The sequence below is a fragment of the Somniosus microcephalus genome, chromosome 24 (assembly GCF_052327205.1).
Source record: "Somniosus microcephalus isolate GS21.2 chromosome 24, FLI_Smic_1.0, whole genome shotgun sequence".
NCBI classification, from domain to species: Eukaryota; Metazoa; Chordata; class Chondrichthyes; order Squaliformes; family Somniosidae; genus Somniosus; species Somniosus microcephalus.
In genome coordinates this window covers 43,834,978-43,857,261 of record NC_141010.1, presented here as the reverse complement: position 1 = coordinate 43,857,261, position 22,284 = coordinate 43,834,978, and the positions used below count along the sequence as shown (strand labels likewise).

The following is a 22,284-nucleotide window of genomic DNA, read 5'->3' as shown; positions in this document are numbered from 1 at the left end:
AAAGCACTTTTTCACATAAAGGTAGTCGAAATTTGGAACTCTTTCCCCCCAAAAGGCTGTGGATGCTGGGTCAATTTGAGCTTTCAAGACTGAAACAGATAGATTTTTGTTAGGTAAGGGTGTCGAGGGATATGGAGCGAAGGCGGGTAAATGGAGTTGAGGTACAGGTCCGCCATGATCGAATTGAATGGCCTATTCCTATTCCGATGTTCCGAATATAAGCCTTAACTCTTCACCTTGGTTTCAAATAAAGACTGGCACAATTCTTACCTTAAGAATCTCAATGCAGTGTGACACCAAACCCCTAGAAAAGAGGAGAGTCTATTTCAGTTACACACATTCACATATAGAGTTCAATCACACGTAGACAGACACGCTCAGCTAGCCAGAAGTGCCCAGTTTGCCACACATTATAGAAACACAAACAAAATATCCAAAGCACTAACCTCTTTACAGACACTGATTTACCTCCTGTGTATTTATAGCATTTTGTGTTTTGTTTCAGATTTTCAGTATTTTTCTTTACATTTTGTAGAAGTGTTACTTTTTAAAACTACAACAATAACAACAACAACTTGTATTTATATAGCTCCTTTAACGCAGTAAAACATCCCAAGGCGCTTCACTGGAGTATTTTAAGACAAAAAATTTGACACCGAGCCACATAAGAATAAATTAGGGCAGGTGACCAAAAGCTTGGTGAAAGAGGTAGGTTTTAAGGAGCGTCTTAAAGGTGGAAAGAGAGGTAGCGAGGCGGAGCGGTTTACGCAGGGAATTCCAGAGCTTAGGGCCCAGGCAACAGAAGTCACGGCCACCAATGGTGGAGCGATTATAATCAGGGATGCTCAAGAGGGCAGAATTAGAGGAGCGCAGATATCTCGGGGGGGTTGTGGGGCTGAAGGAGATTACAGAGATAGGGAGGGGCGAGGCCATGGAGGGATTTGAAAACAAGGATGAGAATTTTGAAATCGAGGCGTTGCTTAACCGGGAGCCAATGTAGGTTAGCGAGCACAGGGGGGATGGGCGAACAGGAATTGGTGCAAGTTAGGACACGGGCAGCCAAGTTTTGGATGACCTCAAGTTTACATAGGGTGGAATGTGGGAGGCCAGCCAGGAGTGCGTTGGAATAGTCAAGTCTAGAGGGAACAAAGGCATGGGTGAGGGTTTCAGCAGCGGATGAGCTGAGGCAGGGGCGGAGACGGGCGATGTTACGGAGGTGGAATTAGACGGTCTTTGTTATGCTGCGGATATGTGGTCGGAAGCTCATTTCAAGGTCAAATATGACACCAAGGTTGCGTACAGTGTGGTTCAGCCTCAGACAGATGTTAGGGACATGTTCCTGATCTATATTTGTATGAATGCAGTCATCGGAAGCCAGGAGTTCACAGTCTTTGATTACTGTTGACTTCTAGTACCATTTTAAGTACTGTTGAAAACCAGTGATATAAAACCCGAAGCAGGAGGACTCCTCCACTGTTAGTAGGGCTTTATCAGCCACGTGCCGTTACAGGCTAAATTCAGATTCAAATCATTGTAAAAAAATCCCCCTCACAAAATTGCATCAATCACCTTATAAAGTCCTACACAAGTTGGCACAGCTTTAGCGCACGAAGATGGGCTCGATTTTCTGTTCAGCATTAGTTTAACACCAGCAGTAACCCACTAATTTCAAAGAGGTCACCGCTTGCGTTGAAATAACCCCAAGTGGGAAAATCAAGGCTCATGTCACAGATTGGACTATGGGCACCTAGAAACAATCCCTCAGCCCTGGTGAGTCCCTAATCTCAGCCTGACTACTGCGAGGAGACACCAAACAGATGCCAAGCACATCCTGACATGGGATGGGGACGGAGGAAGGAAAATCAAATGGGGATTTGCCACTGAGCTGCTCTTGTTCATCTCCTGGTAACTAAAGAAAGAAAGAACTTGCATTTCTGTAGCGCCTTTCACAATCCCAGGACATCTTAAAGCGCTTTACAGCCAATTAAGTAATTTTGAACTGTAGTCACTGTTGTAATGTAGGACAGGTGGCAGCCAATTTGAGCACAGCTAGCTCCCACAAACACCAATGAGATAATGCCAGGTAATCTGTTTTTTTAGTGATGTTGGTTGAGGTATAAATATTGGCCAGGACACCGGGGAGAACTCCCCTGCTCATCTTCGAAATAGTGCCATGGGGTCTTTTAAGTCCACCTGAGCAGGCAGTTAGGGCCTCAGTTTAATATCTCATCTAAAAGGCGGCACCTCCGACAGTGCAGCACTCCCTCAGTACTGCACTGAAGTACTAGCCAAGTCTTTGGTCTCCTAAAGGCAGGCGACCCACCTGCTCTTTGGATACAGAAGGTCTGGGGCTAGTGGGGAATACAAAACATTTAATGGTCTTTGTCCTTAGCTCATGAGAAAGATTAGCTCAGTGTTTGTTCAGGCAGCGTTGGTAAATCAGCAATGACATAAAAGTCCGTGCTCTCTGTACATACGAGGCATCCTCTATCCAGTCTTCGTTTTCCAGGATTGCCTCAATGTGAGGGTTTGTGATAACAACATCATCCAGTTCCAGTTCTGAGGGCTCACTCTGGGTCTCCATTGCACCAATCAGATCCACTGTAGGCCTGTGAGACAAAACAAACCATTAGGTAAATCGCAAACTTGGAATAATACATCTGGGGGCAACACTAATGGTTACGGCAGTGAGTAGCTGAGTTGGGCAGATTAAGTATCAATCCTCAGTCTAAGGTAGTTGATTTCAGCCGGGGTGGAAGTAGGGTGCTACAATTAGCCTCGGTGCTCCTGGGTTAGCAGGGGGGATATTGACAAGGGTTCCAAGCCTTGGCTGCTACCAATGATCCCTGGTGGAAATGGATGTGTGTGGATCTTAGGGAAGGGCTTGGCTGCGGTTGAATACCTTTCCAATGTTTTGGTGTAGAAATTAGTCTGGGTCCATGTTTCATCGTGACGCCTGTATAGCACGACTCACTTAAGCTGTGGCTTAAAGAGTAGGAATGGGCCCTGGGTTTATTTACAACAGATTATGCTACAGGAAACTTTGGTTTATCCGGAGGTTAACTGTCCGGAATGCTCGAGCCACCGGCAAAAATCAGGAGCCGTTTCGTTAGATTTTTTTTCTTTTCGTTGCTTTTTTTTCACCAGTCAGGCTCTGCAAGGTCTCGCTGAAGCTGTTGCTAAGCTACAGAGACGCTTGCAAGGTACGGCCGACTGTTTAGAAGCTGTACAGGGTTTGTTGCCAGATACGGAGCTCGAAATCTCCGTATGTTTCAACATTAGCGCTGGTTTGTCCGGCAGTTTTGATGGGATGGCAACAGCTCGGTCCCGTCGGTGCCGGATAGCACAAAGTTTCCTGTACTATTGGCTAGGGTCATTTTTCCACTGGCCGAGACAGGTTTTTAAACTTTCTGCTGGTTAAGTTTTAATCAATAATACAGTGGCTACTTTGATTAAAATAACGGTGAACGGCACTAAGATGGATGTCCAGTGTTTTTGGTGGAGTGAGGTTTTTGGTGTTGAGCAGGACACCTGCTCTTCAAATATTGCCATGGGATCTTTAACTTTCACCTGCGCAGGCAGATAGCATCTCAGGTTAACACCTCAGCTAAAGGGCAGAGCCTCCGACAGGGCAGCGGAGATCCCTCCACACTGCACTGGAGCGTCGGCCTGGATTAATCACCTCACGGCCTGGTGTGGGATTCAAACGCACAACCCACTGCCCCAGGGGCAAGAGGCTTACCAACTGAGCCAAGGTGGCATGTTACAGGTCAAAGGCTATAACATGCATGATTAAGAAAAAATGGCCACTGCATTGCCACTTGAAACTGCCAAGCAGCAAGAAATGTCAGAAAATCTGGTCAGGATGGAGGGGGGAATAAAAACAGCCACGGGATATCCTAGCATTAATCCATTGACACAGAGCTGGGCACTGTCAGCTCCTTTGTGGGGTTTGTATGTGATTCTCCCACAATGGTATCAGGAGCAGGCTGTGTCAGAGCTTCGTCCTTCTATACATCCAGCAGAGGGAGGCTGTCACCAGGTGTTACAGCAGTGAGAATCTCCTGAAAGACACTCCCTTCATAAAGGAAGTCTTTAGCAAAAGCGATTTGCCCAGCAATGACCATTGGTGCAGTTTAAAAAACCTGGTGCTATTCCTTTAATGAACCGATTTCTCTGTTGTTTTTTTATTAGCTAGATTCGTGTTTTCAGAATTTCTAGTCACCATTGAGAATTTTCATGTCAACACTCTCCACTCAGTGAGCCAGTCGTCTATTATTTGATGACTTAAGGCTCATGATTCATTGCTTATCTCAGATGAGAACCAAGGTCTTTAAGTAAACAGAGCTACCAACGTTTTGCTAATATTTAACCCAGCTCGTTGACGCTGAGCTGGGAGGTGTGGTCCAAACTGTAGATATCAGCTTGAGAAATCACAGCCTTTCCACACACAGGCACATCAAGTGTTTCCTTTAAGATAAAGCCTGCACTTTAACAAACTTCAGGCTGTTTTCCAAAGGCCAAGAAACATTTGGAGACATAAATTACTGCTTTTAAATTAATGTTGCATTTTGTAAATTAGCGGAAATGCTAATACTTTAACTCTTGTATAATTAAATGCTCAAACTCCTTGAGGTGCATGATAAATGCACTGATTGATGCTGAATATTTGGCTAGGTGCAGGTAAAGTGGTGTAGAATCAGGCCTATTAGCTCTCCCGCAGCTGGTAAAGGTAATACACTGGAGCTTGCTGACTGCAATCTCACACTTCCACTGTGGACAGTGAGAGAATGTGAAAGGAAGGAAGAGTTGGCATTTATATAGCGCCTTTCACATCCTTAGGGGATGTCCCAAAATGTTTCAAATCCATTGAACTTATTTTAAATGTAGTCAGTGTCATGTAGGCAAATGCAGCAGCTAATTTCCATATGGTATGGAGCTCAGACTACCCAGCATCCATTGCAGTAGTGAAAGCACTGTATTAAACCTATGAAATCCCTTTGGACTGACAGTCCCCCCCTGTGAATTAGCAGGTTCTCGCAGTACTTACAATGTCACTTGCATAGAGCAGATATTAAACTGCATTAAAATGAACTGAACCAATTTCAAATTGGACTAGGCCTCAGGCCTGGTTGGCACTTACTTCGAGTCGAACTGGTGCAATAGGTTGCTGGGCTGACAATAGCGGTGTCTGCAGACAACCACAAGAGCCACAAAGGAGGCCAGAAAGATTGTCGCAAGGACCCCAATTGCTACTATAACCACCGCCTCCATGGCAAGAACACTGGAGAAACGTTTTACGTTGGATGAGCCACTGTCTTTGTATCGTTGTCCTCTCACTTTGCTATGGCTTCATCTTATCTGAAATCCAAATAAGAAAGACATTCCATTTACTTCAATATCAAGTACCTCATGGACATGAAAAAGGAAGATAGGCATTCATTTATATAACGCCTTCAAAGCGTTTCAAAAACAAGTCACACACTGAATTTTCTTTGAGTGTAGTGACTGTTGGGAGGTGGTCAAGTGTGACAGCCATTCTGTGCCAGTAACCTCCCATAAACAGCCATCAGATGAATAGCTAATCTATTTTTTCTTGGTGCTGTTGATTGAGGGGAATCTTGTCGCGGACACTGAGAGAATTCACTGCTCCAATGTAAAGAGCCCTGCAGCAGGAGAGACACTGCTAAATAAACAACTAGGACCAATGGACCAATACAGTAATTGATTGAGTGTTAATAAAGCAATAAGCCTGAAGGAGGGGTGAGTTATAGTACCTAGCCGTAGGTTGGATTATTTTACATACACTGATCTGCAATTAGCTGCTCTTTCCAGTTGTGCCATGTATGTTAGTATTTAAAATACAACAACTTACATTTATATAACACCCTTAACGTAATAAAATGTCCCAAGGCACTTCACAAGAGCGTTATCAAAAAACAAAATTTGACACCGAGCCACATAAGGAGTTATTAGGACAGGTGACCAAACGTTTGTTCAGAGGTAGGTTTTAAGGAGCGTCTTAAAGGAGAGGTAGAGAGGCGGAGAGGTTTGGGCAGGAAATTCCAGAGTTTATGACCTAGGCAGCTAAAGGCACGGCCACCAATGGTGGAGCGATTAAAATTAGGGATGTTCAAGAAGCCAGACTTGGCAGAGCACGGAGATCTCGGGGGATTATAGGGCTGGAGGAGATTACAGAGATAGGGAGGGGCGAGGCTATGGAGGGATTTGAAAACTAGGATGAGAATTTTAAAATCGAGGCGTTGCTTAACTGGGAGCCAATGTAGGTCAGTGAGCACAAGATAGTAGTATAAAAAAGGATGATAGTTTATGCAGGACATTCGTTTCTGGTTGTGCATTTGGTGCTTTTGGATATTACTCGGGTGTTGCTGGATTTCAGTACAGAGCAGTGAATATGGGAAAGACTCCTGGCAGAAGCAGTTAATGCTGAGTTGCTTATCTCTGTGAAAAGGGAGCTGGATAAGTACCTTGTTGGGAATGGGCCCCAATACACAAGACTCACTGCTGCTATTAGCTCAGGTATTACAGTTGCATTGGTGGTGTCGGAGAAAGCACAGATAGATCAATTAACCAATCACAACCATTTAGTTGTCACATTGTAATGGAGTAAGAATCTGAAATCTTTAGTGACTGGTTGCAATGAATACTGTGATTTCAAACCACTGCTTAATACTGAGTAATATTACATGTGTTTTTTTTCAAACAGTAGTGTAGGAGGCTTGATGGATGGGTTGAATAAAACCTGCTGTTCAAAGTTTCCCTCGTTTCCTGTTGCATACTTACAGAAACTGGCAGCAGAGAATGGTTAAGTTTATGCCTGTGTTCAGGAGGTGACAGGACATCAAGCAGCTCCAACGTGATGGATGCACACAGAGGCCACGGGCCCAGCCATTCAATGCCAAGTGACCTCTGAACCTGGGAGATACAACTACTGTGCTGCATGCTGTTGTTGAGAATAGTGTTTCCAACCGTGCTAAAATATTTATGTTTCTTATCTTGTTGTTGTCCTTCAGCCCTACAACCCAAGAACACTCCTCCAATTCTGGCCTCTTGCGCACCCCCTCCGATTTTCATCGCAGCAACATTGGTGGCCGTGCCTTCAGCTGCCTGGGCTCTAAGCCCTGGAATTCCCTCCTTAAACCTCTCCGCCTCGCTCTCATCCTTTAAGATGCTCCTTAAAACCTACCTCTTTGACCAAGCTTTTTTCCCCCACCTGTCCCAATATCTCCTTATGTGGCTTGGTGTCAAGTTTTGTTTGATAACGCTCCTGTGAAGCACCTTGGGACGATTTACTACATTGAAAGGGGACGTATAATTACAAGTTATTGTTGTTGCTGTGTCTGGGAGGGGTGTGGTGGGCTGTCTTTGTGCTGCTGTAGAAGCCATTTAATGTACATCGTTGCTGATTCTTAATTCTAACACTTTATCATAGCATTGAGAATACAATCATTTCGAACATGGTGTCCAAAGTGTGACCCACAGACCATGTGCAGTCCTGAGCAAGCAAGTCCATGAGCGCCGTCAGATGAGTTCTATTCATTCACTGGTTTGTCATGTTTGAATATCAGGAGCCTGCAGTTTTCCAAAGGGCTATTCTAATGCTGGTGCCTATTTGGTGGCTAAATCTTAAATCATGATAGCAAAACCTGTTAGCATCACCAACTCAGGGTACAGTATATGCATATTAATGGCAATATGGGTTTAAATTTAATTTGCCCCATGATGTGCACGTATGCACCAACAAGGACAAGAAGGCTAGGCATCACCATGTTAGAATCTTTTAGAAAGTGCGTTATGTTTCCTACCTTGTTGCAACATGTGAGATTTCTGACAAGGGGCCTCCACTGGAATCATTTTTTCAGCCTTTCCCACCGCAGGTGCTGCTCTGTGTTTCTAGCATTGTCTGTATTCATTTCAGGCTTCTAGCATCCTGTTTTTTTTCTATCTGAGAAGAATGACTGGTTCTTCTTGTGGTCTGAGGTTTGATGATAGGATTGTTTGAATAAATTTGCATATGTGATTTATTGTACTGATCCCACACTTTTTGACTTTGGGCGATAAGAGTAAAACGGGCGCTACCGGATCAGCTGCCCGGTAGACATCTCTCCCGATCTTAAATTCCATTGACTTCAATCGAGAGAGAGAGTGGCTGATTCAATACTGCCCATTTTTACACTATCACGCAAAGTTAAAATGTTCTGACGAAAGGTCATCGACCTGAAACATTGGGGGGAATTTTGCCAGCCCTGGGGAGGCGGGACTGCCGGGAAAATGGCAGAATCTGGGGGCGGGTACCCATCCCGCCCCGCGCTGGGTCCCGTCTCCTGGAGGCGGGAAGGAGATTAGTGCCAATTAACTGTCTGTTAACAGGTAGTTAACAGGCAGTTTTTTGGATAATCCCTATTTTGAGCCCTAAAGTTCGGGCTTCCCGACGGCTCCGAACCTCGCCAGGGTCAACGAGGCGAGCTGTGGGTCTGCGGGGGTCGGAGGGGTCAAGATGTCCAGTGTGCAGGTGAGTGATGGGTGCAAGTGTGGAGAGGTAAGTGTGTGAGGTGAGTGTTTTAATAAGTTTTACTTACCTTTACTTCTTCCTGCAGGCTTCATCCCTTTAGGTCTCGGGAGTCCCTCATCTCACCGGCACAGAAAGCACAATGGCCGCTGAACTGTCAAAAGCTGCAGCCTCTGCTTTCTGCTCAGGAGAGATCTCTAACTGAGTCTGAGTGGAAGGACTCAACTTAGAGGACAGATTGTCAGTGTTTGACAGCTTCACAGAGCCGTCAAACGCTGACATTTCATCTGTCAAGAGTCCTTGACCGATGAAACATCACTTGCTGACGTCACCTGTAACCGGCTTTCCCTTAATTGGCCTGCTAAGCCCGCTTTGCAGACGGCACAAAGCTGGGTGGGCGTGTGTGCTGTGAGGAGGATGCCGAGAAACTCCAGTATGATTTGGACAGGTTGGGTGATTGGGCAGATGCAGTATAATGTGGATAAATGCGAGGTTATCCACTTTGGTGGCAAAAACAGGAAGGCAGATTATTATCTGAATGGCAATAGATTGGGAGAAGGGGAAGTGCAACGAGACCTGGGTGTCCTTGTGCACCAGTCGCTGAAGGTAAGCATACAGGTGCAGCAGGTGGTTAAGAAGGCAAATGGTATGTTGGCCTTTATAGCGAGTGGATTTGAGTACAGGAGCAAGGATGCTGCAGTTGTACAGGACCTTGGTGAGACCGCACCTTGAGTATTGTGTGCAGTTTTGGTTACCTTATCTGAGGAAGGATGTTCTTGCCATGGAGGGAGTGCAGCGAAGATTCACCAGACTGATACCTGGGATGGCAGGAATGACGTACGAGGAGAGATTGGGTCGAATGGGCTTATATTCGCTGGAGTTCAGAAGAATGAGAGGGGATCTCATTGAAACTTATAAAATTCTAACAGGACTAGACAAACTAGATGCAGGAAGGATGTTCCTGATGGTGGTGGAGTCCAGAACCAGGGGTCACAGTCTAAGGATAAGGGGTAAGCCATTTAGGGCTGAGATGAGGAGGAATTTCTTCACCCAGAGAGTGGTGAACCTGTGGAATTCTCTGCCAAAGAAGGCAGTAGAGGCCAATTCATTAAATGTATTCAAGAAGGAGTTAGATATATTTCTTAAGGCTAAAGGGATCAAGGGATATGGGGAGAAAGCAGGGACAGGGTACTGAATTTGGATGATCAGCCATGATCTCATTAAATGGCGGAGCAGGCTCGAGGGGCCGAATGGCCTACTCCTGCTCCTATCATCTATGTTTCTATGTCCCGCCTCCAAAAGCTCCCCATTGGCAAAATCCAACCCATTAACTCTGTTTCTCTCTCCACAGATGCTGCCTGACCCGCTGAGTATTTCCAGCATTTTCTGTTTTTATTTTGGATTTTCAGCATCCACAGTATTTTGCTTTTGTGTTAAAATTACCCCTCGTGTGTTTGTAATGTTTTTCCATTCTGTGATATGTTTAGTGACCAGTGACCTCAAAATCATAATCACTAACATTTCTGGCAAATATCAATCAACTTATAAAGTCTGTCAGCTAACCAGTTTTAGGAATTCTAGAGTTAGTCATTTGCTACGGCCTGGTGTCACCCTGAGTGATGCAGACCAGGACATTTCTGACCCATGCTGAGTTAGCTGATTCCAGCCAACAACAGTGATTAGCTACACAAGCAAAATACTGTGGGTGCTGGAAATCTGACATAAAAACAGAAAATACTGGAAATACTCAGCGGGTCAGGCAGCATCTGTGGAGAGAGAAACAGAGTTAACGGTTCAGGTCGATGACCCTTCGTCAGAAGTTCTGACCAAAGATCATCGACCCGAAACGTTAACACTGTTTCTCTCTCTACAGATGCCACCTGGCCTGCTCAGCATTTCCAGTGATTATTTACAGTTGGCCTCACAACCCCGGGGCTAAGGAGGGGAAATGTTTCTATTCCTGATCACTATCCAGTAGCTAGAATTTGAGGGTGGGGGGAGAACCCATCCCCTTCATCCACCCCACCCCACCCTGGTGGTCATATCGATGGAGCCTCCAGGCCTATTAGGCCTCCAGCAGGCCCATGTTTGGACTGGTGACACACTACAAGGAAAGATGGGAAGAATGCCACTCAAAATACTTCCCTCCCTCCCTGACTCCAACCACCAAGGACAAGTCTTGGGAATTGTCTTGGGAATACCAGCCCCTCCAAGTCACACAGCACCCTGACTTGGGCATACACCGTTGTTGCTTCATCGCTGCCGGGTCAATTACCTGGAATTTCCTAACACCATTGTGAGAGCACCATTACTGTAAACATAGAAACATAGAAGATAGGAGCAGGAGTAGGCCATTCGGCCCCTCGAGCCTGCTCCACCATTCAATATGATCATGGCTGATCATCCAAATTCAGTACCTTGTCCCTGCTTTCTCCCCATATCCCTTGATCCCTTTAGTCTTAAGAAATATATCTAACTCCTTCTTGAATATATTTAATGAATTGGCCTCAACTGCCTTGTGTGGTAGAGAATTCCACAGGTTCACCACTCTCTGGGTGAAGAAATTCCTTCTCATCTCAGTCCTAAATGGCTTACCCCTTATCCTTAGACTGTGACCCCTACTAAGGCCAGTAGTGGTTCTGTAGTGTATGTAACTGTTCTACCTTTAAGAGAACTATTGTATGTAACCGTCCCCCTTTAAGAGAACTATTTTAGGTGTGGCACTATTTGATCTTGGCTGCTGTATACTGTAATACCGACGGTGACCACACCGGTATATAAGTGCTGTGTCAGGATTTATTGGGCAGATTCGCCCTGACCTTCGAATAGTAAAGTCCTGTTAAAGTTACTCTTGTAGTCTGTGTATTAATTCGCCATAATACCTACAGACTTTACAGTGGCGACGAGTTCGATCTTACCCTGCGGCAACAATACTTCCGAAGCAGTTAACGAGCGTTGAGAAGAGGCACCCGCCCTCGTCGTTCTGCTGAGAGAAAACTCGAGTCTGCAGAGCAAGGAAGAAGGAAGAATTCAGACATGAAGCCTTCCATCAGCAATAGGCACTGATTGTCCCTTCTGCCACGGTGGTGAGTGAGCCGATCAGCACGAGAAGCAAGTCGGCCACGGTGACTGTGAGTAAAGGGAAAATAAAAAAATAAACGGAGGATAAGGGCGGTGCACTTGACCACGGTCGGGGGAAAGGAGCCGGACAGAAGTCGGGCCCAGAGGCGCTGAGACTGGGGCAGCGTGGAGCACGGAAGCCGCGGTACAAGCGGGCTGGGAGACGCAACGGCGTCGTGAGACAGCTAGACCGCGACCGGCGAAAAAGGCCGGGCAGCTACCGAGGCCACGAGGCGCTGCGGCCGGGATCGTAAGGCGCGGGAAGATATAAAAATAAATAAACCGCGGTGAACTCAGCCGCAGCCGGGGAGGAAAGCACCGGACTGCGAGAGGGCTGGGAGGCGCGATTGGAGTGAAAAAGGCCGGCAGCGACCGAGGCCACGAAGCGCTGCGACCGGGATCGTAAGGCGCGGGAAGATATAAAAATAAATAAATCGCGGAGAACTCAGCCGCAGCCGGGGAGGAAAGCACCGGACTGCGAGAGGGCTGGGAGGCGCGATTGGAAGCTGCTGAGGGAGAGACAGAGCCCGAGCGAGCGGGAGAGACAGAGCCCGAGCGAGGGAGACTGAGCGAGATCCAGCCCGCAGCTGGAACTGTTCGCCGTCAACGGGTTGTCCCCAGCGCCAGTTGCCCTGCCGAGAAAAGGGAACAAAGAATGCACTGAAGCCGACGCGCAGGCTGCAAACCCCGAAAGCCAGCGGTCGTCGCCCGAGGGAAAAAGCTTACCCTCCCGCCAGGAGAAGACAAGCGCGGGAAACCGCCATTTTGCCAGTAGGCGGGGAAGAAGACAAGCGCGGGAAACCGCCATTTTGCCAGTAGGCGGGGAAGAAGACAAGCGCGGGAAACCGCCATTTTGGAAAAAAAAAGTTAACGAACAAATTCGTTGTTGTTTCGCAGAAAGATAGTGAGAGATAGTGAAGATGCCTAAGCATGGTAACATCAACAACTTCGATTCCGAGGTGGAAGATTGGGCCACGTACGTAGGACGTATTGAGATATATTGTGAGGCCAATAAAATAGCAGATGATGATAAAGCTCTCACCTTATTAAACGCAATGGGGGCCAAGACATACGGGCTATTGAAGCATCTTCTATCACCAGCTAAACCGGCGGATCAGACTTTCGCTAATATTGTTACTGCCCTGAAGGATCATTTGAACCCCACACCACTGATGTTGGCGGAACGATTCAAATTCTATGCGAGAACACAACGGAAAGAGGAAAGCAACGCGGAATACTTGGTCGAACTGCGTAGACTAGCGAAATACTGTCAGTTTGGGGAAAATCTGACAGAGGCATTGAGAGACAAGTTCGTGTGCGGGTTGTCGAAGGAAGGAACACAAAAGCGTCTGCTCGAAGAGAACGATCTTACACTTGATAGGGCTGTCCTTATTGCAGCATCGCATGAAGCCGCAGTGAGAGGCACAGCGGAAATGCAGCTGAAGGCAGCGGTACTCAGTGTGGATCAAATTACTTCGGGTACATCGAAATGTTATCGTTGTGGGAAGACAACACACGACCAGAACCAATGCTGGTTTAAAAACCAGGAATGTAGAAAATGTGGCAAGCTTGGTCACATAGCTAAGGTATGCCGGTCAGGGAAGAAGACCAACAACAACAAAAAAAAGTCACCGCAGGAAAAGTACAACAAGGTACACAAGGTGGCTGAGAAGAGTTCAGATGAACAGAATTCGGATTCAGACCCAAACGGCCAGGAACTGGGTAGTCTGAGAATTCACAATGTGAGTAAAGAAACCGACCTACAAACTATATGGGTCATGCTAAAAATAGCCGGAGTCCGAGTGAAAATGGAATTGGACACAGGATCAGCCCTATCAGTCATAAATCGAAAGGATTACAACCGGCTATTCTCACATATACCCTTGAGAGATACTAAGTTTGTATTGCAGACATACACGGGGCATAAAGTATACCCCATGGGAAAGATAAGAGTCAAGGTGAGAGACAGGGGCAAAGAACACCCAGGAATGGATTTATATGTACTACCTGAGGGAGGACCACCACTTCTAGGATGGAAGTAGATCAAGAAAATAAACATGGAATGGCACTACCTAAAAGCAATAACGAGTGAGGACTCGGTGCAGACAATCAGCTCAGACTCTGAAACGGATGACGATAAGACCAGCCCAAGTACGAAAGACAAGTCTAAAATGGACTTGCTGACTAAGGTTGGAAAAACGAAGGCATGCATAAATGCTTATGCTCCAGAGGAGAACAAAGTTGCAGAACAGAATTCCACTGAACAACAACAACATAGTTTGACAGTGAATTTTGAGTCTGTCCAGGTTACAGACATATACATTACTGAGGAACACCGAGCTCGAACTCAACTCCATTGCAAATTACAACAGCAATTAGAACAATTGAGTTGCCGTCTCGAGCAAGAGATGAAAGCAATGCAAAAGTTCTTGGACACCGAATGGGAGAATCTGGAAAGACAACAGAAGCAGCTGAGGGAGAAAAGGGAGCAGGAGCAAACAAACCGTCTGCGCGAGGAGGCCAAACGAATCAAAGCTGATTCGGGTTCTGAAGGTGCGTGCTCTAATCTGGTGGAACATGATGTTCAGCAACTGAAGGCGCTTGTTAGCAGGTTGCAGGCAGAAAAGGCTGAGTTGGTCGACATGACTTCCGCGCTCCTACTGAAGTTGGGTGCAGCATCACCGGACGATTCAATTGTGGAAATTCGAATGGTGGAGGCTGCGGATGATGGCGAAGTAGAAACAGCAAAGGAGCCCCAGGGCAAGGTTATAAACAGCCCTGCAGCTAATGGGAAACGGATGATGGCAGAAGAATTAACAGTCAGCCAACTCCTTCATATGCTGAGGGACAAGACTCTAAAATGGAAAAAACTTGAACACGAGCCTCAATCTTCAAAGAAAAGGGGTTCGGAGCTCTCAAAAGTTATTGAAATAGCTGAGGTGGCAACACAGACTGAGAAGACTGCAGCAGAGCAGCCCTTGGATGCCAAAAGTACGCTGATTCGCGTCAATGTAGAACAACGGAATGCTGAAACAGCTACTTCAGTAGAAGGATTGAATAGTCCGATCAATCAATCTCCGAATGAAGTTGAAGTATTGAAATCACAAATGAGGTCATTAGTAAAAGACTTGCAGGAAGCCCAGGAAAAGCGGGATGAAGCTGAACGTATGAAGAAGTCTCTTCAGGAAAGATGTCTGGATTTGGAACAAAAGTTGGCTAACGTCCAGCTGGGTAAGGAGGAAATAGAAGACCCTCTCGCTGGTCTAGCTCAGGACGACACCGAATATTACCATGACCTGTTGAGCGACACTGAATATTACGATGACCTGGTCTGCCCAGCTTGTGCTGAAAACTCCCAAAGTGCCGAAACCATGATGAATCACCTAAAGTCTAAGGAACATCGGGAGATGGTGGCGCTACTACGGGAAAAGGAGGATGAGAGGGAGGAACTGTGCATGCAGCTGGCAGCTGACAGTGGAGCCCAGAGAGTCTCCAGGAAGCAGAAAAGGAAAAGACGAAGCAGAAGACGATGACCATCTGAACCATTATCACCTCTACCAGATCACGCACGTGGTCCCTCCGAACGGAGCCAAATCAGTTGGGAAGTAGAGAAACTTCCCAAGGCAATCTAGCTGTTTGTAAAAGTCAACAATGCTGGTTCAGAAGTGACGGAAGTTCAAGCTGTTAAGTTAGGGAAGGACTATTGGATGAGTCATTCCAGCAACATGAACCGACTACACCACAAGGAACTGCTACACCATGGAGGCGTTGTCCGGACCGAGTCAAGAAGCACAGGAGACGCCTCCACAGAGACTGAATCTGTGAACTGTTTCCCGCAGAGACTGAATCTGTGAACTGTTTTCCGCAGAGACTAAATCTGTGAACTGTTTTCCGCAGAGACTATATCTGTGAACTGTTTTTACATGAAGTGAATATATGTTATGCTTAATGGGGAATAAGTATGTTGTAAGCTAAAAAGGGAGGATTGTAGTGTATGTAACTGTTCTACCTTTAAGAGAACTATTGTATGTAACCGTCCCCCTTTAAGAGAACTATTTTAGGTGTGGCACTATTTGATCTTGGCTGCTGTATACTGTAATACCGACGGTGACCACACCGGTATATAAGCGCTGTGTCAGGATTTATTGGGCAGATTCGCCCTGACCTTCGAATAGTAAAGTCCTGTTAAAGTTACTCTTGTAGTCTGTGTATTAATTCACCATAATACCTACAGATTTTACAGGTTCGAGAGGACCCACCAACACCATCACAGGGCAACTAAGGATGGGCAGTAAACGTAGCCTTGCCAGCATCCCAAGAAGAAATAAAAGTCTCACAGGTCTCCACTTGATCCCTGCTCTCTCAGTGCCCGAATAACAACATTAAGATTCCAGAAACGTACCCAGAAGTATTCACCTCCCCATATGGATAAACATTGCAGTCCACACCCTATTCTTACCATGTCAGAGGCTAATCATTCATCTGTCAGATACCATCTAGCCAGCGGAACTATCTCAGAGCTCGTCAAGCAGTCGCCAGCTTTGAAATATCAACCCACATTTCCTCACATAACATACTCTCTTGCATACTTTCCATCCGCTCCGTGAGTGCAGGCTCTTGATAAGTGTACAAAAGTCTATAAAAGTTCAGTTGTAAACTTAGAAAATCGTGGATTGTGGTTCATACAAACTTCACAAGATACAGAGCAGGGATGAGTCACAATGCATTTACTTAATTTATTATGTTTAAACTGGGACCACCCCAACTGCACAAAGGTCAGTTTTTAAACATGGTTTTTGCTAGTGCCTAGATGATCATTTTGCAGAACGCCTTACATAGTTTGCTCTGTGTGCACATGGGAGGAGGGGTAAGCAAGAAATGTTTTGTTAAAATCAAGCCGTGTTTTATCTCAAGCCCCACTGTCTGCCTCTTCTGTTGTTCTCCATTTTAGCAAACCCACTGTTCTGCCATTTCACAAACCTCACTGCAGAAGTCAGGAACTGGAAGGGTTCCACGTTCGCAGTATTAAGGAGTTACTGTGCAAGCTCCTGCCTTACATCCCCTTCAACTGACAAGCCTTTCAAGTGTGTCTTGGAAGCACTCCAATGTAGAGAGTCTGTCCTGTGCACACTGGAAGAGTTTACCCTTTGAGGACCATTTTACATCACAGAGGGTTAGGGTTCCCCTTTGATATTGTGTATATTTTACAGAATCCCTTCAAATAGAGGCGATGGATAATGACTGTGGCTGACAGTACTGTGGAATCAGCCCCGATTATGGTTTTGTTCACATTAGTGGAGTCAGCAGTAAAGTCACGATAATTTTAAGATAATTGACAGAAGAACCGGGGGGGGGAGATGAGGAGAATTTCTTTTTTTGCGCAGCGAGTTGTTGTGATCTGGAACGCGCTGCCTGAAAGGGTGGTGGAAGCAGATTCAACAGTAACTTTCAAAAAGGAATTGGATAAATTCTTGAAAAGGAAAAAAATTGCAGGGCTGTGGGGAAAGAGCAGGGGAGTGGGATGAATCGGAGAGCTCTTTCAAATAGCCGGCAGAGGCACGATGGACCAAATGGCCTCCTTCTGTGCCGCACGATTCTATGATTAAGCACTTTGGGATGCCCTGAGGCTGTGAAAGGCGCTATATAAATGCTTTTTTTTTTAGTACAGGTCAGAAAGAAAAATTGGCAACAGATGCTCAAATGAATATGCACAAATAGCTAGAGATGAAGTTGGAAGAGACCTCGGAGTTTTAGTAGACTTAACGCTCAACATGTTCAACAAATGAAGAGCAGCAATAAATGAACTCAATAGAACGTTGAACTTTACAGCGGAAACACAAGTCGGAGAAAGTCATGCTCAAACTGTACAGTGAAGTGGTCAGTCCGCACCTTGATTACTGTGTCCAGATCTGGTCACCCAGACGCATCTGGTATGGTTACTGAGTTCCCTCTGCTCTGTAGCTCCTCACACACATTGACTAAGACCAACCACTCAACAAATTACAGCAGCAGCTTTGCAAACCCCAAAACACGTTTGGTCTTCAGAGTGTTAAACCTCATGAGTTCTGGCTTTTAAACATGGAAACACAAAACTTTAGAAATGAAAAGAAACACAAAGTACAAGTCAGCGACTGTAGAAAGTAAAGCCCAGTTTCTATTCAGTGCTGCTCTAACCTCCGAACAGCAATCCCTTTCATTGAGGGGACATGATAGAAAACAAATACAGTGGAGTTGAGATAAACCCATGATCAATCCAAGAATAATTGAGGTCCCAGCATTAAATTGCAATGTCTGATCCCTCACACTCACATTGTGCAGATATCCTGCCCAAACCATACAACATTTCTTGGCTGAGTTACTAAAAGATTTAAAAGGTTCAATCCAGTAAAAGATTTGGATTTCTTTTACTGAATGCTGTACGGAATTCACAGTGAATGAGTTCAGCTTTGTCCCATTTCTTATTTTTGTGAAATTTGTTAAACATTGAGAAGTTCAAAGCCATCATCTTCAGCTCTCATCACAAACTCCAGCGCCCTCCCCGGCCACTGTCTCAGGTTGAAGCTGACTGTTCGCAACCTCAGCATCCTAATAGCCCCAAGATGAACTTCTGATCCCATATTCTCTCCATTACAAAGACGGTCCATTTCCACCTCTGTAACATCGCCTGTCTCCGCCCCTGTCTCCAGCTCATCTGCTGCCAAAACCTTCATCCATACATTTGCCACTTTCAGATTCAACTATTCCAATGCTCTCCCTGACCAGTCTCCCATTCTCCACCCTATGTAAACTTCAACTCATCCAAAACTCTGCACCAAGTCCCGCTCACCCATCACCTGCTCACTGACCTACATTGGCTCATGGTACCCCAACACCTCCAATTTCCTCATATTCAAATCCCTTCATGGCCTTGTCCCTCCCTAGAGGCAGAAACCCTCATCACATTTAAAGAGTACTTGGATGTGCACTTGAAGTACCGTAACCTATTGTAACCTACAATGTAAAGTCCGCGCCTCAATAATACACGGACTTCGGGAGAACAGTTAACAGGTACTTTACTGAACAAGAGGCAGCTTGAAACTGAAACTACAGAAGCCTGCTAGGGCCTTTTATACAGGGGTGGTCACTGCCGGTACTGCAGTCTAAGACCAGTTATTCCCTTAAAGGGACATACACAACATACAAGGCTATGGACCAAGAGCTGGAACGTGGGATGAGGCAGGATAGCTCTTTTTTGGCTGGCACAGACATGAAGAGCCGAATGGCCTCCTTCTGTGCCGTAAATTTCTATGATTTAAGAGCCTGCTTAAAACCTACCACTTTGACCAAGCTTTTAGTCACCTCTCCTAATATCTCCTTCTTTGGCTCCGTCAATTTTTATCTGATAATGCTTCTGTGAAGGACCTTGAGACATTATTGTCCATTAAAGGTGCTATATAAATGCAAGTTTTTGGTGTTGTTGTGCTCACCTAGGTGATTGCGCTGTTGAGTGGAGCACAGGCCTGGAAGGTTCTAGCTTCAATCTAGGTTCAGTTTGTTAATCTCAGCTACAACTCGCCTCAATGTCACTGGGCTAGAGAAGAAGGGGCACAGTCAGCCATGGTTCGTGCTCCTGGCTGCTGATAGTGACTCCAACAGGAAACGTGTGGCTGCTGGGTGAGGACAGGATTGGGCTTATCACGTTTGAATATCCGGCAGACACTCACTGTCCAGGTTCACTCATGAGGAATGCCCACTTGTGTGAGGTAGCGGAGGGGCTGCCGGTGTCTGTCAAACTGTGTAACACCAGCAAGAGTCACTGCCTTCAGCAGTGGAAGAGGAGGGCGAGACAAAAACATTTTTTTTTAATTCTCCATGTAGGGTATGGTAGCTTAGTGCTGATGGTACTGGACTAGCAACCTCAAGGTCATGGGTTCAAATCCTACCATATTCATTGTGAAATTAAATATATTAAATCTGGTAACTTGTGAGCTGGCACCAGGACAGAAAGAGCATGAAAGCTGCTGGATTGTCATAAAATGCCCTTCGGGGTAGGGAGCCTGCCACCCCCACCTGCTCTGGCCTACACGTGACTCCAATCCCACATTAGGAACAGGAGAAGGCCATTCAGCCCCTCGAGTCTGCTCTGCCATTCAATCAGATCATGGCTGAACTCCATTTACCCACCTTAACCTAACAAAAATCTAGCGATCTCAGTCTTGAAAGTTCTAATTGTCCCCCTGCATCCACAGCCTTTTGGGGGAGAGAGTTCCAGACTTCCACTACCCTTTGTGTGGACAAAGTGCTGCCTGATTTCACTCCTGAAAGGCCTAGCTCTAATTTTAAGGTTATGTCCCCTTGTTCTTGATTCCCCCACCACGATGTGGAGATTCTTAATGCCTCTGGGCACCTAGCGATGAGCCATAAATGTAGTCTTCCCAGTGTTGCCCACATCCCACGAACAAATAACTAAACACACGAGAATCCACGGACACTGACTGTCTTTCCAATCTGTGGCATAGCTCATAGTGTGCAAGTCTCGTGAATTTGATCCAGTTCTTATTAGGAACCTCTTCAGGTCTTGTATCTCACAATCCCCCCTCTGCTCCCCCCCTCTCTCTTGTGAAGGCACTGACTCACACTGAGGATTTGTTCAAGCTGCCCCATGATGCATGTGTGAATTTTAAAGGGACAATTTTATAAAGTCACGGTGTCAATAGCAGCCTCACCTCCCGGTCACGCATATCAGGAAAGTGCAGGCACCCCGGCCATCATACAGCCACCACCCCCTTTTATAAACAGCACAATTAATCGCGTTTCAACCTCCTTCAGATAGATACATCTCCCAAATAACAAATCTTTTTGACAAGCACGTACCCTTGGGTGCACAGTCTCAATTCTTGTACAAAGCTTTACAGGATCGTTCATGATTTATTTTGTGTACTTTCCCCCAGGTCTCCCTCACACGTTCCCCAGCAGAGACAGCAGGCCAGTGACCTGCACACGGGCTTCTCTGCTGTCGTACGTGTAACCAACTCACTAGGAAGCTGCTGAGCCATAGAAATTTATAAGACAGGGTTCTGTGCTGGGGCTTCAGCTTTTCAGCATTATATACAGCAATGGCTCGGATGAAGGAATAGAGAGCTGTATATATCCACATTTGCAGATGACACTAAGTTAGAAGGCACAGAAAATTGTGTAGATGGGAGCAGGAAGTTACAAAGGGACATCGAAAGGGAGTTCAATGTAGGGAAGTGTGAGGTCATCCACTCTGTGTTCGAGAAAGACAAATCAGAATATCTTCTTAAGGGTGAGAGACTAGGAGCCTTGGTGAGATCACACCTTGAGTATTGTGTGCAGTTTTGGTCGCCTTATCTGAGGAAGGATGTTCTTGCCATGGAGGGAGTGCAGCGAAGATTCACCAGACTGATACCTGGGATGGCAGGAATGACGTATGAAGAGAGATTGGGTCGATTGGGCTTGTATTCGCTAGAGTTTAGAAGAATGAGAGGGGATCTCATTGAAACTTATAAAATTCTAACAGCACTAGACAGACTAGATGCAGGAAGGGTGTTCCTGATGGCTGGGGAGTCCAAAACCAGGGGTCACAGTCTAAGGATAAGGGGTAAGCCATTTAGGACTGAGATGAGGAGGAATTTCTTCACCCAGAGAGTGGTGAACCTGTGGAATTCTCTACCACAGAAGGCAGTGGAGGCCAATTCATTAAATATATTCAAGAAGGAGTTAGATATATTTCTTAAGGCTAAAGGGATCAAGGGATATGGGGAGAAAGCTAACTCCTAACTCTGTGGAGGAGCAAAGGGATTTAGGTGTCCATGTACACTAATCACTAAAATCTAGTGCACAGGGACAAAAAGTAATCAAACAGGCTAATGGAATGTTGGTCTTTATCTCCAGGGGGTTGGAATACCAAAGTGAGGAAGTGATGCTTCAGTTGTACAGAGCCGTGATCAGACCCCATCAGGACACTGTGTTCAGTTCTGGGCACCAAACCTTAGAAAGGATATATTGGCCTTGGAGGGGTACAGCGCCGACTCGTCAGAACGACACCTGGGCTTAAAGGGCTAAATTATGAGGACAGGTTACATAAACTTGGTTTTTATTCCCTTAAGTTTAGATGGTTGAAGGGTGATCTTTAAAATTATAAAGCGATTCATTTGGATAGATGCAGAGAAACTATTTCCTCTGGTGGGGGAATCAGAAAGTGGGGGCACAATCTTAAAATTAGAGCTAGGCCAGTTAGCAGTGAAATCAGGAAGCACCTTTCACACAAATGGAAATCTGGAACTCTTTCCCCCAAAAGGCTGTGGATGCTGGGTCTATTGAAATGGTCAAGATTGTAAATGGAGTTGAGGGGCAGATCAGCCATAATCTCATTGAATGGCGGAGCAGGTTCATGGGGCTGAATGGCCTACTCCTATTTTCTATGACCCAGTGTGTGGTCGCACCTAGGGCTCGATTTTAACTCCCGGGAAAAAAACGTGGCCTAGCGAGAGGCCGGCGCATCCGGGAGCAGCAGCGGGAAGGCCGAGTCGATTGTAACGGCTTCATTAACATGCCACTGGTCGTCCGCTCCCCGCCCCCCTCGCTACTAAATAGTGGGTTGGAGTATTCCACACAGTCCAACGCAAGCACCA

At 46.0% G+C, this 22,284-nt stretch overlaps 1 protein-coding gene across 1 annotated transcript in view; it reads right to left on the bottom strand.

Annotated features, from left to right (window-relative positions):
* Positions 1 to 22,284, bottom strand: part of tmem98 (transmembrane protein 98) — a 67,321-nt gene that overhangs the window by 25,128 nt on the left and 19,909 nt on the right. The window contains exons 2-4 of the mRNA XM_085966577.1: positions 5,144 to 5,361; positions 2,478 to 2,609; positions 271 to 304 (exon numbers count right to left, since the gene is read on the bottom strand). Of these exons, the coding sequence (XP_085822703.1) occupies positions 271 to 304; positions 2,478 to 2,609; positions 5,144 to 5,274 (297 nt within the window). The 5' untranslated portion in view covers positions 5,275 to 5,361. The remainder of the gene's footprint in view (positions 1 to 270; positions 305 to 2,477; positions 2,610 to 5,143; positions 5,362 to 22,284) is intronic.